Raw genomic sequence first — 14,079 nt, 5'->3', positions numbered from 1 at the left:
TTTGAAGACAATACAAAACGCTACATTGATAAAGGAACAAAAAACAAAATGTTTTAAGAAAATGTTTACATTTCTTATTATTCTAAAAGATTCTTTGCATTGTTTTCAACGTTCTTTTTAAAATACTGTATTCCAATTAATCAGGCTGGTTTATAATTTTCTTATATTATGATTTTACATTTAATTTGAAAATGTTACTTTTTTACTCTGTGGAGTTGGTGTATATCAAATCAGTCTATTCGTTATGGTGTTCATCAACTCAATATATTATTTACTTTAGAAATTTCTTCATTTATAATAATGCCCGGATGTTGCAATATCCTCTCCAAATATTCACCGATCTTATAGTCATACGTTCCAAAAGATAACAAACATTAACAGGCTTACAAACAAATGCGGTATAAAGTTAAACATAGGAATAAACTGAGTATAAGCAAAGATAAGTACAATATTTGTAAGGCTGTAAGTTTTCATGTAACCATGATAAACAGGACTTTTGATTTATCATGACTATAAAACTTAAGAACCAAACGTTATCGACATTAATTTGATATACAAAGATATCTTTTTTTTTACACTAAATAAAACAATGTAACTTTAAGTATTAGATTAAGACAACATCAAACAAAAACTCTAGCATAAATAGAAATGATGACCGTCTTTTGCAAATTTTAAATGTAATAATTAGAAATCTTTACTAATATTATAAAGATGAAATATTTGTATTTCTGTATGTATTCGATTCACGTAAAAACTACCGGGCCGATTTCAAAAATTTTTTCACCATTAGAAAGGTAATTTATCTGTGAGTAACATAGGCATTTTTTTAATTTCATGCGGACAAAATCGTGAGCAACAGCTAGTTTTAAATATGATGATGAATATAAAAGTAGTATTTATTTCAGATTTTCTTAAAAGTAACTTAAATGTTTTGTGCGTGTAAGTGATTAAATAAAATTTCATTATTCGTTTTAAAACATACATTTATTAAACTTAAAATTAGACAATAATCAATACGCTAATAGCGTTATTCTTTCTTATAATTAGGATTTCTTGTAACATAAAATTTAAACGTCGGTGGCGCATCTTCGAAAACAACATCATATTTTTTCCCAAGTTCTTCAGAATTCACCTCGTACACAATCTCCCAGTTGTCCTTCTCCGCTGCCTTTTGAGAACCATACGCCGACATCCACGTACATGACAAAGATACATTTTGTTCGATCATCATTAATCGTCTGAAAGTAAAAAAAAATATTGCATTAATAATACATAGGACTGAAGTTACACATAATTAAAATATCACGAATCAAATCTTTGTAGAAATCCTGTTCTATGCTTCCATTAGCTTCTTCTTGCTTCCAAGATTCGCAATTTGCGAAAACAGCGCCTTAATCAATATTATTCAGTTCTAATCCAGGAGCCATACTTCACAATTTTGGTCGTCACGACCAAAATGTCACATTAAAAGTAGTGAATGTAGAAAAATGTAAGTGGATAAGAATTCAGTAGTCAGATACGAAACTAAAACGTTAGTTTAACGTTAGTTATAACATAACGTTATAACTATTATATTATATAATAATCCTTCAGTTCCTAACTATGGAAGTAAGTCTAAAACAAACCAGATAAATATACTAGTCATTTTCTATCTTACCTTATCTTAACCAATTCGCTTGCGATACCAAGTCCTCTGTAATCAGGGTGAACAAGTAGTCCTTTGCCCGCATGGTAGTTATTGAATTCATTTGTTATCGGCTTCACTAAATTTTCACATTCCTGCGTCATTTTGAAAAACTTTCGCATTTCCTCCGACTTCACCTATTAAAAAACGCTAGTTATAACTCCACTACAAATGAAAATCATCATTATTATAAACTATTAGGACCTAATAGTCAAGAATATGTTGCTCAAAAACATATGTTGTCGATAACCATTTATTTTTAGGGTGTTTCGCTCTACATGTCATAATTCGCAGTAGAAAAATTACATATTTTATTTCTTACTAGCTTTTATCTGCAACTTACTTCTCAAGGAATTAAAAAATCTTACTGAATATTTTATGTGTTGGTCCAGAACATTCTACATCTGTGTCAATCAATTTTCATCGACATTGGTTAAGCTATTTTAATAATCTTCTAACAATCATCTAAACTTTATAAATAATAGTAGTTTGTGGATTTCTAAAATACCTGATTCAAATCAAAAGGTTCTTCTTGATACTTATCCACTGCAGTCATGCCGAGTACTTCTCCAACTTCTTCCGTGTCATCGTGACAGCAAATTACAAGACCAAATGGTACTATAAATTCTTCTAGCATAGCTCGATATTCCGTCATCGCTTCAGGACTAGTAGACACACCTGATTTAAAAACAATACCGTTATAGTCATTAGAGTTAACATCAATCGCTATTGGTCCTTCGAGCCGGATGATGATAATCCTTAATTATCAGATGTAGATGATGTGAAGATTAAAAAAACATCTAAAAGAAGTGTACATATAAATTATACAATTATTCAACTAATTGTTGAAGTAATTAATGATATTTAACTAACCTGCAGCTTTTTGAAATGTCTCTTGGGCGGGGAAATATTTTATCATAAATTCTACCACATTTTTTACTACGGATTCGGGTGTATCTTGAATTCTTAACTTAACAAGACTTCCATCTTTCCTCTTCCTTTCAAAACGCGTCCATACACGACACGACTGGTTACTCGCTGCCATATTTTTTATTTACGCTCGTATTTCTACGTAGATGATTTCAACACTTATGTATAATGTTAAATGTTTGTGTTTATATATAATGCGTAATCGCAAACAATGGATTATAATCAGAAATTTAATAGCCTAAAATGTTATAGGAGATAAGTTTATCACGTACAACTTTATGCAAACTAGCGATCGTCCGCGACTTCGTCGGCGCGGAATTTAAAAAAAGCATATATTTTCTATTACAGCGTCTAACAGCTACTTTCCCGTTTAAGTCCAGTCGAAATCTACCCACCCATTTGGGGAGTATCAGGAACAAACGCATCTTTGCGGACAGACTGACATATAATTTTTTTGCATGTACATATGACAATATCTTACTTATCAATAAAAGATTGGATAGCACGTTTCCTTTTTTAATGTGAGACATTTTTATCTTAATCAAGTGATAAAATTTATTGAACACGTAAAGTTTTTCAGTTTTCATAACAATCTATTCAAAGAAAATAGACTTCTGAAAAAAGATAACATCCATGAATCATGAACTCTATCTTGTCTCAGTATACCCGAATGATGACGATAATACTTGTAACAGAGGAGACGACAGACAAACTAACACACTTATCAGATGAATAGAAAGTATTGATTCAAGCTTATGTTCTTTGGGGATATTAGACCCTCTGAATCAGTCTGTCCATTTGTCTGGAAAGGTTTATTTGATAAAAAAAATCTATACCAGCAAATCTAAAACAAAAATTTCTAATTGGGATTAGGATAGAATTCTATAGTAAAATACAAATTTTTTGCGACTTTAACGTTCTTAACCCTGGTTGGGTTTCTGCATACTTGAACTTTTTGTACTTTTGTATTTACACTTTGCCGTATTTACTGTGTGTTAATTGTATATTTATTCGTTTTTCCAATGTCTTTAAGAGGTTCAGTTTATGAATATTAATAAAAAGAATAATGCGGAGACGAAAAAGCTCATTTGAAAGTGTCCATAGATTTTTCGAGACAAGATCTAAGAATAGTCCACTCCTGCTTGATTTGAACCCATTTTAGATTAAAAATACAGTAGTTACTTAGGGGAAATAAAATAAGTTGGATTTCTTTAAATGTCTTTAATGAAAATGAAAATAATAAACGAAAAGCTAAGTAATAATTACGCAACACACAGCGATCATTTAGGATTTCTAAATGTCATTAATTTTATTGTAGGCGGTGAATCTCCAAATACAACGCCAGATTTCTTTGCTAATTCTTCAGTTTTTACTTCGAACAAAGTCTCCCAGTTGTCTTTTTCAGCTGCTTTTTGACTACCATACGCCGTCATCCAGGAACAAGTCAATGGTAAATTTTGATCAATCATTAATAATCGTCTGCAAAATAATTACGAAAATATTATGATAACCGTTACTAAGTTAAATGATTACATTAAATGTAGTAAATCATTATTAATTACATTATTAAAAAAATATATAACACAGAGCTAAGCATGTGAATAGCATGAGTATTTGAAAAATTATGGATCATAATTATTATGAATTATTTGAGAATTAGAGCAAGGCGAGTGAAAAAGAGAGCTTGAAAGAAGAATGCTAAGAAATAGGTATATCGGTAGAAGTAGATGGAGATGTATGGACGAATTAAAGGCAGTTAAGTAAGTGATTAGGTTATTAAGATGTATGCTATATTATAGAAGTAAGACTTCATAATCTAATCCTCATTGGCATGGAATGATAAGTGATTGATGTTGAAGTTTTAAAAGTGTTAATTGTAACAATGATGGTAGAAACTTTTTTTGCTATATGCTACTTAAAATTACCTTATCTTAACAAATTCGCTTGCGATACCAAGACCTCTATAGTTAGGGTGTACAGTCATTACTCTTCCAGCCAAGTGAGCTTTGAATTCTTTAGTTACATCTTCAGCTAATTTTTCGCACTCAATCAGCAAATTCACTGCAGTTTCAAGTTCCTTTGTCTGTAACTGATTAAACTCAAAAATGTTTTAATTTTTTTTGTAATTTCTGATACATTTATAAATGATTAATATATTTTAGTTTATTTATTTCTTTATTGACAGAGCACAAACATTTTCTTTGTATAAGGACATACTCTTGAGGTATAATTCTTGAGTCAAACCGATTTATATTTTAGACGTAACAATTTCACAGAAGAATAAATTTCTGGATTAATATTGCAAATGTGATTACAACTTACCTTAAAATCATCTAATTGATCTTTAATATCTTTTACAACGTCAGCTACGGAGACACCAATGATTTCTTCAATCTCTTCAGTATCATTATCATGGCAGCAAATGACTATCGGTGAAGGCGTCATATCTTTTAAAAGTAGTCTAAATTCCGCCATAGCCTCAGGATTAGAGCATACTCCTGTTAAAATAGTATTCAAAGCTATAACCCCAATTATTTGCGCCTTGAGTTGCTCAAATTGTTACCTATATTATAGTCATGTTAATTAATAGAATCTATTGTCTATTGAAATTAAGGAATTTCCCCAGATTGACTTACGTTTGGTAATTTGTAACAAGTATCAATTAAACTGTTATCAAATATGCTAAGTATAATATTACTTAGAAAAGTAAAGTCCATAAAGTTAAGAATTTAACTTTAAATCTAATGTTCATATGTAAATTACTAGCCCTCATCCAGAACTTCGCGACGAATTTAAAATACCTTTTGCGCTATTCCAGGTATTAAACTATCCCTACTCGATCCAGACCCATTAAAACATTCTGGAGTAACGTGATACATACATCCATCCATTCAAACTTTCGCATTTATAATATTAATCAGAAATATTCATAAAAGAATGCCATTTTTTCAAGACTAACCTGCTGCCTTATTGAAAGTTTCATCCTTTGTGAAATACTCTGCTAAAAAGTCTATTACATTTCCCATGACAGAAGGTGGTGGCTCTTGGAATCGTAATTTTATAACACTGCCATCTCTCCTTTGGCGTTCTATACGTGACCACACACGGCAGGTTTCATTATTCGTCATATTTAGACCTTGCAATTCACAGTTTCTTCGTCTGTTTATGTATAACCATTGGAAAGTTTTCTTATATATAGAATGAGTATCGTAATCAATTGACCATAATCGGAATTTCAAAAGGCTTATATCATGAAAGAAATAGATATTATATTGTCACGTATCTCTTTTAGATTACAAACATGTATTACTCACTGAAAGCAAATTGGTAAACTTAGTATCTTTAACGGCGTCACTTTTATTTTTTATTTAGTTTTAATAAACGTTTTGTATAAAAAAAAATCACAAAATGAAATGTCAATTCGATCGAAATGGATCCCCAATACGCTGTCGAATAAAATATGAGATAAACAAACAATCATACATTTCTTTAAATTATTAATATGTATGTTTTCAATCATTTATCTCTGATTTTAGTCACGCCAATCGGATAACAAACACACCGGAAATATTTGTTAATTCAAATACGAGGAAATCCTTATCTTTTATTAGCTGTTTTAGCGATGTCGTTCACGAGGAGTTTTTACACCATTTTTTTATTGTATTGTTAATATTCAAATTATTAAACGGCAGCGAGTTTTTTTGAAATTGGCTAACAATAACCTTTACCATGAGAATCTTGATTCTTGGCCGCTATTTCTTACTTGTATGACGGCTTTTATTTTGTTTACCTCTAAATTAAATAGCATGAATGTATTGCTTAAAGCGTGTCATAAGTAGGGCTTTTCATTAAAAAAATATGTCTTGACTGTTAAAATCCTATATAATAAAGTGTTTGCGTTTTATTACAATAGTATGGAGTACAGATAAACATAAAAAAAAGCCTCATACTTTTATTCTGAAAAGTTTTTTGTTAATTCTCATGTAATTCTGCTGAAGGAATCGCATCTTTATATTTTCTATAAAATCTTATCTTCCACTGTGGATGCTTATTGGTACTATATTATAAATAATGTTTTTTACTAGTCAAAACCGTTCATTTGAGACTTAACTACTTGTATAATATTAGTGTAAAGTAAAAATACGTCAACACCCGTTTCATGATATCTGACATCCTGGATTTACATAGAATTTTTTATTGAAGTACTATAATTATATAAAGTCTAAGAGCACACACACCTTTAACTAAAAATTCGCACAACTGTTTAGTCGCGCTTTGATTCCTAGCTTAAATGGAGACTACTCGATTTTTCTTAATGCAACTAAATAGTTTATTGAGCAGCGAAACTAACAATCGCACAACAGTCATGCTATAATTTAGTTAAGTAAAGAACTGGCACAGTGAAACTGTGATATTGAAAACTGCAACACTGTACATTATCAACAAAATGTTTTCTTGTTAAGATTGTAGATGGCGGTATAACGTTTAAGAATACGCTATTGTTTTGTCGAATGTTTCAAGACAGATATGTATAGACGCAATCACATAATAAAAAACAAAAGTGTAGACCTTATTAATTAAATATTTTTGTATTCTACCTCACATTCTTGTGTTGGTGAAATTAAGCATTTGAAGTATGTATGCCGATCCATTTGGATGCTTTGCTTTGTATCAAAATTTTGTATTGAACGAACATATGTATAAGCTACCTAGCTGCTACTGTGTAAACAAAATTGTAATAGGGAATATGCATGTATTTTTTTCTTTTTTTAAACGATTCTACTTGTTATAAATTAACCACAAAAAAAATTGACGCGAAGATATTCAACTATTGAGCCAAAAATAATAAAATAAAATTACGACCATTTTCGAGCGACTAAAACGCGACCGGAGTTGTCATGAGACGATTGACGTCAATCGTCTATTCCATTCATAACTTACGCTCAGATGTCACTTCGACGTAAAACACAACAGAGTTTCCCAAGGTCAAAAAGTCAAAAATCGATTCATTTTTATTATTCCTGGTACAAATAAGTGGTAATTAATAATTCTATTCATTAATTTTTTATTTTAAAGTTGGTTTTGATATCGTGTTTACAGTAAAATACTTCAAGAGTGTATTTCTATATAAACTAACGTAAATGAACTGTGTATTGTCAACACAGCGACGCCATATTAAATAAGCCACTTGCTTCGACCAATAGTGTGCGTTTTAGAACTTAGCGAGGGAATTTGAAAAAAGACACTTTTTAATGATTAAATTTTTCCACTAAATCACATTATATTTAAAAAAATCTTTGCAGGACAGATTTTATAGTAATAAAGTATACTTATAAAAAGTTTGGTACAATTTGGTGTCATATGCATATTGCGTATTGGCATTCTTCGAGAAAATATTGTTATTAGTGATCAAGGCTTGCGACACATAAACCCTTATACGGCCGCCAGTAAAAATGTAACTGCCTAAAAATAAAATTTATTCAAACTCTACTAATAAATAACGAAAAAGATACTTATTTATTTTTATTTCAAATCAAATCAAACACTGCTTAGTACTGTTAGAATTCCTTACAAACATTAATTTAAACGTCCGAGGTGAATCTTTGAAGACTACACCGCACTTTTGTCCCAGTTCTTCAGGTGCTATCTCAAACAACGTCTCCCAGTTGTCTTTCTCTGCTGCTCTTTGAGAACCGTATGACGTCATCCACGCACACGACATTGGAACATTTTGTTCGTTTATCATTTGTCGTCTGAAACGTAAAAAATATTATGGGATTTCCTCTCCTAATCTTTGGCAGAATTAACTGCATTTAACAATGTCATAAACATATTTTAATCATTAAAAACAAGTCATTTCGTTTAAAATAATTAATTTTCTCTTGACAAAAGCACGAGGAATTAAATTTAAAATGCTGCTTTTCCACTATTGGTGAAAATAGTATCTGTATTGAAGACACTTTAATATACAAGTACGCATAAAGTATAACTAACTTTCGCCCGCGACTCCGTCCGTGTGGAATTAAAAAACAAAAGTGAGTAGCCTATGTGTTCCACACTATCCTCTACATCTATACCAAACTTCATCGGAATCCGTTCAGGCTACGAACTCTAACAAACATCCATCTAAATTTCCGCATTTATAATATTAGTACGAAGTATGACATCTTTCTTTATAGTTGGTATCCTGGTTTATATTAAAATCAAATTTATTGCTATTGATACTGCTATTTTAAAATTTTTCATAAATCCAACTCACCTTATCTTCACAAATTCAGTTGCGATACCAAGACCTCTACAGTCAGGATGAACGGTGATTCCCCTCCCACTGTGATAGCCTTTAAGGCCTTTCATTAATGGTTGAACTAAATTTTCGCACACTCCTACTATATAAAATAATTTCCGGTTTTCTTCTATCTGTAACTGTTTAAAAATGACATGCATTAACATTGGAGTTAAAGTAAAAAAAAATATGCAAATAGTCATACCAAATAATTTAGGGAAGGGAAACATGTTACTCGGGACCACATAAAGAAACCATTATTTTATAATTGAATTTATATATTACCACTTCTCCATCAAATGTTTCGTCTTCAAACAAATCTACTATCGAAACACCGAGAATATCACCAACCTCTTCGCTATCATTATCATAACAACAAATTACAACTATCCATAATTTTATTAATTCTTCTAAAATTCCTTGATATTCTTCTACTGCCTCTGGGTTGGAACTTATACCTGTTGAAATAATGAATGCAAATCATTTGTTTCAATTCATCAATCTGCCAGTGTAATGTGACGCTGGCTTTTAAATGTTTCACTTCTTGACCAAATTCATTCTGAAATCCCTCTCATATAGGTACAGATCATGTTATTTTAAACTAATAATTTGTGCATCCAAATTTACGGTAATGAATTTAATTTTTCATTGGCCATGTAACGATCATACTTCATACTATTATAAATGCAAAAGTTTAGATGGATGGATGGATATTTGTTAGAGTTTGAAGCTAGCTAGCTAGTAGTTAGATAGTCTGGAAGAACACTTAGGCTACTCACTTTGTTTATTTTTAATTCTAGTCGTGGCGCAAGCTAGCTTAACATAAACTAGTTTAACATATTTAGTTTCATTCACAAACTTAATTACAATAATTAAAAATAGATTCAGATGTTTAGTACATTCTTACCTGCTGCCTTTTGAAATGTCTCTTCTGTCAGAAAATATTTAACTATAAAATCTTTAACACCGTCTTGAGCTGAAACTGGTGGATCTTGAATACGGAATTTTAAAACGCTACCATCTTTTTTCTTCCGTTCGAAACGACTCCAAACACGACACGGCTGGTTATTCAAAGACATGTTTTTAAAGTAACACTATTTGCAACTTATTGTTTTAAATACTCAAATAAAATTATCTTGTTCTCTGTAACAATAATGTATAACTACGTTCAGAAATTTTGAAACGATAATGAATAGATAAGTTTATCGTATATCCTTTTTAGGTCAGATTATCAATGATTTTGTTACTTAATCAAAAATAGAATTACATATGTTTAAATTATTATAAAATACAAGCTGTTCGCCTGCGGCTTCATCCGCGTGTATTATAAAAACTTTATTTAATTATTTGCATTTGGTAAATTATCAATTGCAAATGTCAAAATTACCGTTACCATAATAACTATGCTTCTTTAATGTTAGCAGTTTGTAGTTTATGGTCCCTTTCCAACATGAAGGTTTTTTCCAATTTATTTAACTCCTAAGTTTAATAGCGTGAAAATGTGTAGCCTAAAGCTTATTCTTAGTGTAGGGTTTTTTATTAAAGAACGGATTATTCAAAAATATGCTGTGATTGCTGAAATCCTACACGAAGTAGTGTGTGTTTACGCTTTATTATATTAGTATAGAAGTACAGATAGATGACATGAAATAAGGGTTTCCATACAGGTGAAATTTAGAGTTGTTGTCTAAAGGTTAGAAAAATTAATGAGAAAAGAGAATTAACTTTTATTGAACATAATATACATTTTAACTACTAACATTATTGCTTAGAACTCCTTACAAACATTAATTTAAACGTCAGAGGTGGATCTTTGAAGACTACTCCGCATTTTTGTCCCAATTCTTCAGGCGCTATCTCAAACAACGTCTCCCAGTTGTCTTTCTCTGCTGCTCTTTGAGAACCATATGACGTCATCCACGCACACGACATTGAAACATTTTGTTCGTTTACCATAAGTCTCCTGGAAAATAAAATTTTATTAATTATCTGAGCCATTTAAAAATTATACAATGTGTAAAGGAAGTTTCAACGACATGTAATTGTTATTAATTTAAAGGAAGACATAAGTGTAACATGAGCAGGGGTGTCGTACGCCGAATCAGCCAAAGAAAACAACCAAGGTGGCAAAAACAGTCGTTTATTGGTTTTTCATACCAATGAGAATGGTTTGCGTGCGGACCCCAGGTTGGGAACCACACGCAGATAAAAAAAATGTTACAATACCGGATAACCGTCACAGTCTCACAGTACGGCAAGCGGTTACCTGCTGAATTATATCGTCACTACCGCAAGCAACCTAATCCAGCGTCGCCACTATGCAAGATCTGAGTAAAATTAGTCACAAGACAGCAAGCTAATATACTCAGAATCGCGCCATAGGAACTAACTCGAGAAGACAGTATTCTTTTTATAACTTTTATCTTCTGATCTTCTAATTTGCGTAATGTACATGAGAGGACTTAAATACAACATAGCATTATAAAATACAGGTGGCGCCATCTGTTATTTATACGTGAAACTACTGGGCTGCAGTAAATGTTTAATACATAAGTAAATAAATAAATCCTTTATTATTTCACTTTGAGATATACATTATCTAGTATGGATGAACTGTGTGAAAGAAGGTGAAGATGTGCGTAAGAAGGAATGAATTTTTATATCAATGCTTATAAATATGTATAGATAGAGTAGAATATACTGGCCCTCTGAAGGTAGAAAGGTAGAAAAACAATTATCAGTAACAACACCTAATACAGATTAGATAAAATGAAAGTTGTTAATTTTACTAATATAAAAGCGAAAGTTAAGGTGGATAATTGGATGGATGTTTGTACCCTAAACTGCTGAACGGATCTCAAAGAAATTTGGCATAAATGTTGAGGATAATCTGGAAGAACAATTAGGCTATTTACTTTTTAAAAATTCCACGCGGACGGAATCGTGGGCGAAAGCCAGTAGAATACATTTCAGGTATTTTTTTTAAATTTGTTTCTCTTTCATTATAATGCAACTTCTACACTCACCTTATCTTTACAAATTCACTTGCGATACCAAGACCTCTATAGTCAGGGTGTACAGTGATTCCCCTTCCATCGTGATGGACTGCAAATCCTTTCATCAACGGCTTCACTAATTTCTCGCACTCTATCATTATTCTTATTAAATTCTGTAGTTCCTTAGTCTGAATCTATAAGGAGATATTTAATCTATACCAATATTATAAAGAGGAAAGATTGGTATTCTTGTATGTATTGAAATAACTCAAAAACTACTGGGGCGATTTTAAAAATTCTTTCAACGTTAGAAAGCTATGTTATCAGTGAGTAACGTAGGCTACATTTTTTATTATTTTTGTAATCAATATATGTTAAACAATATAAATGAAAACATAAAATGAGTTCAGGAGTTTACGTAAAATCTTGTTATTAAAAAAAGTAGATTATTTTGTCGTTATTCTGTCCAATGAGCATCGATTAAACTTTTAAACTATTTAGGACCTGTCCCACTAAATTGTAAACTATCTGATAACAATCCAACGTGTTAAATATGTGATAGAAATATCGGGTTTTGTTACCTTATCTGACAGTGACGTCATTTTTAAGCTATCTGAGCCTTTATCAGCCAGTGGTGGGACAGGATCTAAGACTCTTAAAGATAAGGAACTTCTAACCTTTATATTTGTAATAGTTACTTATCAAAATCTATTTATTAAAACCACAGTAGCAATAGCAGTATAGTATAGTGTACTTTAGCACAGTCTCTTGAGACTTACTGGTATTTCTCCGAATGATTTATCTTCAACCATCTCTATCGCAGATACACCAAGAATTTCACCCACTTCTTCAGTATCTTCACAACAAATTACGACGACCCAACTTTTTAATACTTCATGTAAAATTTCTCGATATTCGACTATAGCATCGGGATTAGAATATATACCTGGTAATAAAAAGTTTTTATTTAATCAACTATTCTATACAAATAACAAAAATAAACAGATGAAAAATGTAAGACCGAATAAACAGATGGTGTTGGTAGCTACGACGCGCTATAACGGCTTTTGATTGTTTTGAAATGGAAAAAAACACTACGAGCTTTAAAAAGTGAAATTAATTATTAAAGACATAATTTTTGCTATACAGATACATCCAAATATTTTTTTTCATGTAACAATAGTTTCAAGTATAATTTGTCAAGTTTTAATGATGTTTTGATGAACACATACTAACCTGCTGCTTTTTGAAACGTTTCTTCTGTAACAAAATATTTTGCTACAAAATCTAGCACTCGTTCTTGCGCTGTACTTGGCGGTTCTTGAATCCGTAATTTTAAAACACTACCGTTTTTTCTATGTCCTTCAAATCTTGACCATACGCGACAAGACTGGTTATTTGGTGACATTTTTGATTCAACCAACACTTTTTAAATCACTTATTTTAGCACACAATAGTGAAATTAGTTCAACACTGGCATATTCAAATGGACAATAACGCTTAGAAACGTAATCGGATAAGATATTCAATTGTCATGCATTACTGTTAGTTTTATTATCAAGTGTTCGTATTGCAACTTGCTGCCGAATAGACGTTCGGCAACTAAATAACACGCGCATACAAATGATTGCGTAATAAACTAAATTGACCTGAGAATTTTTTTTCAACATAAATTAACCAGCGCTTGACCATGATTCCACCTAAGCTAAATGAAGTCGCGGCCGAATGATAGATGCCCGCTAGCTCAATAAGTGCTGATACACACTGAATAATTAGAATTAAATAATAAGATGTTACTTTATAACTCACTTGAACTACGACGCCGTCATTTTAATGTTATGCTTAGTGTTTTTTTTTTAAAAAACTAGTTGTAGCTAAAACCCAACTGATTGACTACTCGTGATGACACAATACAAATGGAGTGCTAACTTGTATGTTAAAGTCGGTCCAACTATAAGCAATATCCCCTTCGAACCAAACATTTTTAAATGGGATGTTCGGGAAACCCCTGTCATTTACCAATGTAAATGAAAACAAAGCATTTGAGTGTTTTATTAATTATATTAACTTTATTAATATAAAATAGAGAATTATCTTTTTCTATTAATAAAGTTTTTTATTTACAAATAGGTTCCAGTCCACAAAGTAGTAAAACATAAAACGTTAAAATATATGTTATAATGTTA

The 14,079-nt window shown here is 31.2% G+C and overlaps 4 protein-coding genes across 4 annotated transcripts; all 4 read right to left on the bottom strand.

Annotated features, from left to right (window-relative positions):
- Positions 1-1,027: 1,027 nt before the first annotated feature.
- Positions 1,028-2,755, bottom strand: LOC106106822. The gene is made up of 4 exons (XM_013287481.1): positions 2,558-2,755; positions 2,193-2,362; positions 1,658-1,821; positions 1,028-1,238 (listed from the first exon to the last, which is right to left on the bottom strand). The coding sequence occupies exons 1-4, from the start codon at positions 2,727-2,729 to the stop codon at positions 1,028-1,030; spliced, it is 717 nt and encodes a 238-aa protein (XP_013142935.1). The 5' UTR covers positions 2,730-2,755.
- A 1,071-nt stretch (positions 2,756-3,826) lies between these two features.
- Positions 3,827-5,840, bottom strand: LOC106107084. The gene is made up of 4 exons (XM_013287784.1): positions 5,574-5,840; positions 4,937-5,112; positions 4,540-4,703; positions 3,827-4,093 (listed from the first exon to the last, which is right to left on the bottom strand). Exons 1-4 carry the CDS (start codon positions 5,740-5,742, stop codon positions 3,895-3,897), a joined length of 708 nt encoding a protein of 235 aa, XP_013143238.1. The 5' UTR covers positions 5,743-5,840; the 3' UTR covers positions 3,827-3,894.
- Positions 5,841-8,147: 2,307 nt separating this feature from the next.
- Positions 8,148-10,056, bottom strand: LOC106106821. Its single transcript, XM_013287480.1, has 4 exons — positions 9,805-10,056; positions 9,183-9,355; positions 8,874-9,037; positions 8,148-8,367 (listed from the first exon to the last, which is right to left on the bottom strand). Exons 1-4 carry the CDS (start codon positions 9,974-9,976, stop codon positions 8,148-8,150), a joined length of 729 nt encoding a protein of 242 aa, XP_013142934.1. The 5' UTR covers positions 9,977-10,056.
- Positions 10,057-10,608: 552 nt separating this feature from the next.
- LOC106107086 lies at positions 10,609-13,393 on the bottom strand. The gene is made up of 4 exons (XM_013287786.1): positions 13,130-13,393; positions 12,673-12,839; positions 11,924-12,087; positions 10,609-10,860 (listed from the first exon to the last, which is right to left on the bottom strand). The coding sequence occupies exons 1-4, from the start codon at positions 13,299-13,301 to the stop codon at positions 10,659-10,661; spliced, it is 705 nt and encodes a 234-aa protein (XP_013143240.1). The 5' UTR covers positions 13,302-13,393; the 3' UTR covers positions 10,609-10,658.
- Between the last annotated feature and the right edge of the window lie 686 nt (positions 13,394-14,079).

The sequence above is a fragment of the Papilio polytes genome, unplaced genomic scaffold (genome assembly GCF_000836215.1).
Source record: "Papilio polytes unplaced genomic scaffold, Ppol_1.0 DF822067.1, whole genome shotgun sequence".
Classification (NCBI taxonomy): domain Eukaryota; kingdom Metazoa; phylum Arthropoda; class Insecta; order Lepidoptera; family Papilionidae; genus Papilio; species Papilio polytes.
Note: the sequence above shows the minus strand (reverse complement) of the source record. Positions and strands in the feature narration are given on the sequence as shown.

What these genes read in the sequence shown, in the direction of transcription:
- LOC106107086 (XM_013287786.1), bottom strand. Translation starts at nt 13,301, where the DNA reads ATGTCACCAAATAACCAGTCTTGTCGCGTATGGTCAAGATTTGAAGGA. An exon ending in AATCATTCGGAGAAATACCA is followed by an intron (nt 12,088 to 12,672) that starts GTAAGTCTCAAG and finishes ATCTCCTTATAG; the next exon opens with ATTCAGACTAAGGAACTACA. An exon ending in AGTGAATTTGTAAAGATAAG is followed by an intron (nt 10,861 to 11,923) that starts GTGAGTGTAGAA and finishes TTTATTTTCCAG; the next exon opens with GAGACTTATGGTAAACGAAC.
- LOC106106822 (XM_013287481.1), bottom strand. Translation starts at nt 2,729, where the DNA reads ATGGCAGCGAGTAACCAGTCGTGTCGTGTATGGACGCGTTTTGAAAGG. An exon ending in GACATTTCAAAAAGCTGCAG is followed by an intron (nt 2,363 to 2,557) that starts GTTAGTTAAATA and finishes TTTTTAAATCAG; the next exon opens with GTGTGTCTACTAGTCCTGAA. An exon ending in AACCTTTTGATTTGAATCAG is followed by an intron (nt 1,822 to 2,192) that starts GTATTTTAGAAA and finishes GTTTTTTAATAG; the next exon opens with GTGAAGTCGGAGGAAATGCG.
- LOC106106821 (XM_013287480.1), bottom strand. Translation starts at nt 9,976, where the DNA reads ATGTCTTTGAATAACCAGCCGTGTCGTGTTTGGAGTCGTTTCGAACGG. An exon ending in GACATTTCAAAAGGCAGCAG is followed by an intron (nt 9,356 to 9,804) that starts GTAAGAATGTAC and finishes TTATTTCAACAG; the next exon opens with GTATAAGTTCCAACCCAGAG. An exon ending in ACTGAATTTGTGAAGATAAG is followed by an intron (nt 8,368 to 8,873) that starts GTGAGTTGGATT and finishes TTTACGTTTCAG; the next exon opens with ACGACAAATGATAAACGAAC.
- LOC106107084 (XM_013287784.1), bottom strand. Translation starts at nt 5,742, where the DNA reads ATGACGAATAATGAAACCTGCCGTGTGTGGTCACGTATAGAACGCCAA. An exon ending in AACTTTCAATAAGGCAGCAG is followed by an intron (nt 5,113 to 5,573) that starts GTTAGTCTTGAA and finishes CTATTTTAACAG; the next exon opens with GAGTATGCTCTAATCCTGAG. An exon ending in AGCGAATTTGTTAAGATAAG is followed by an intron (nt 4,094 to 4,539) that starts GTAATTTTAAGT and finishes ATTATTTTGCAG; the next exon opens with ACGATTATTAATGATTGATC.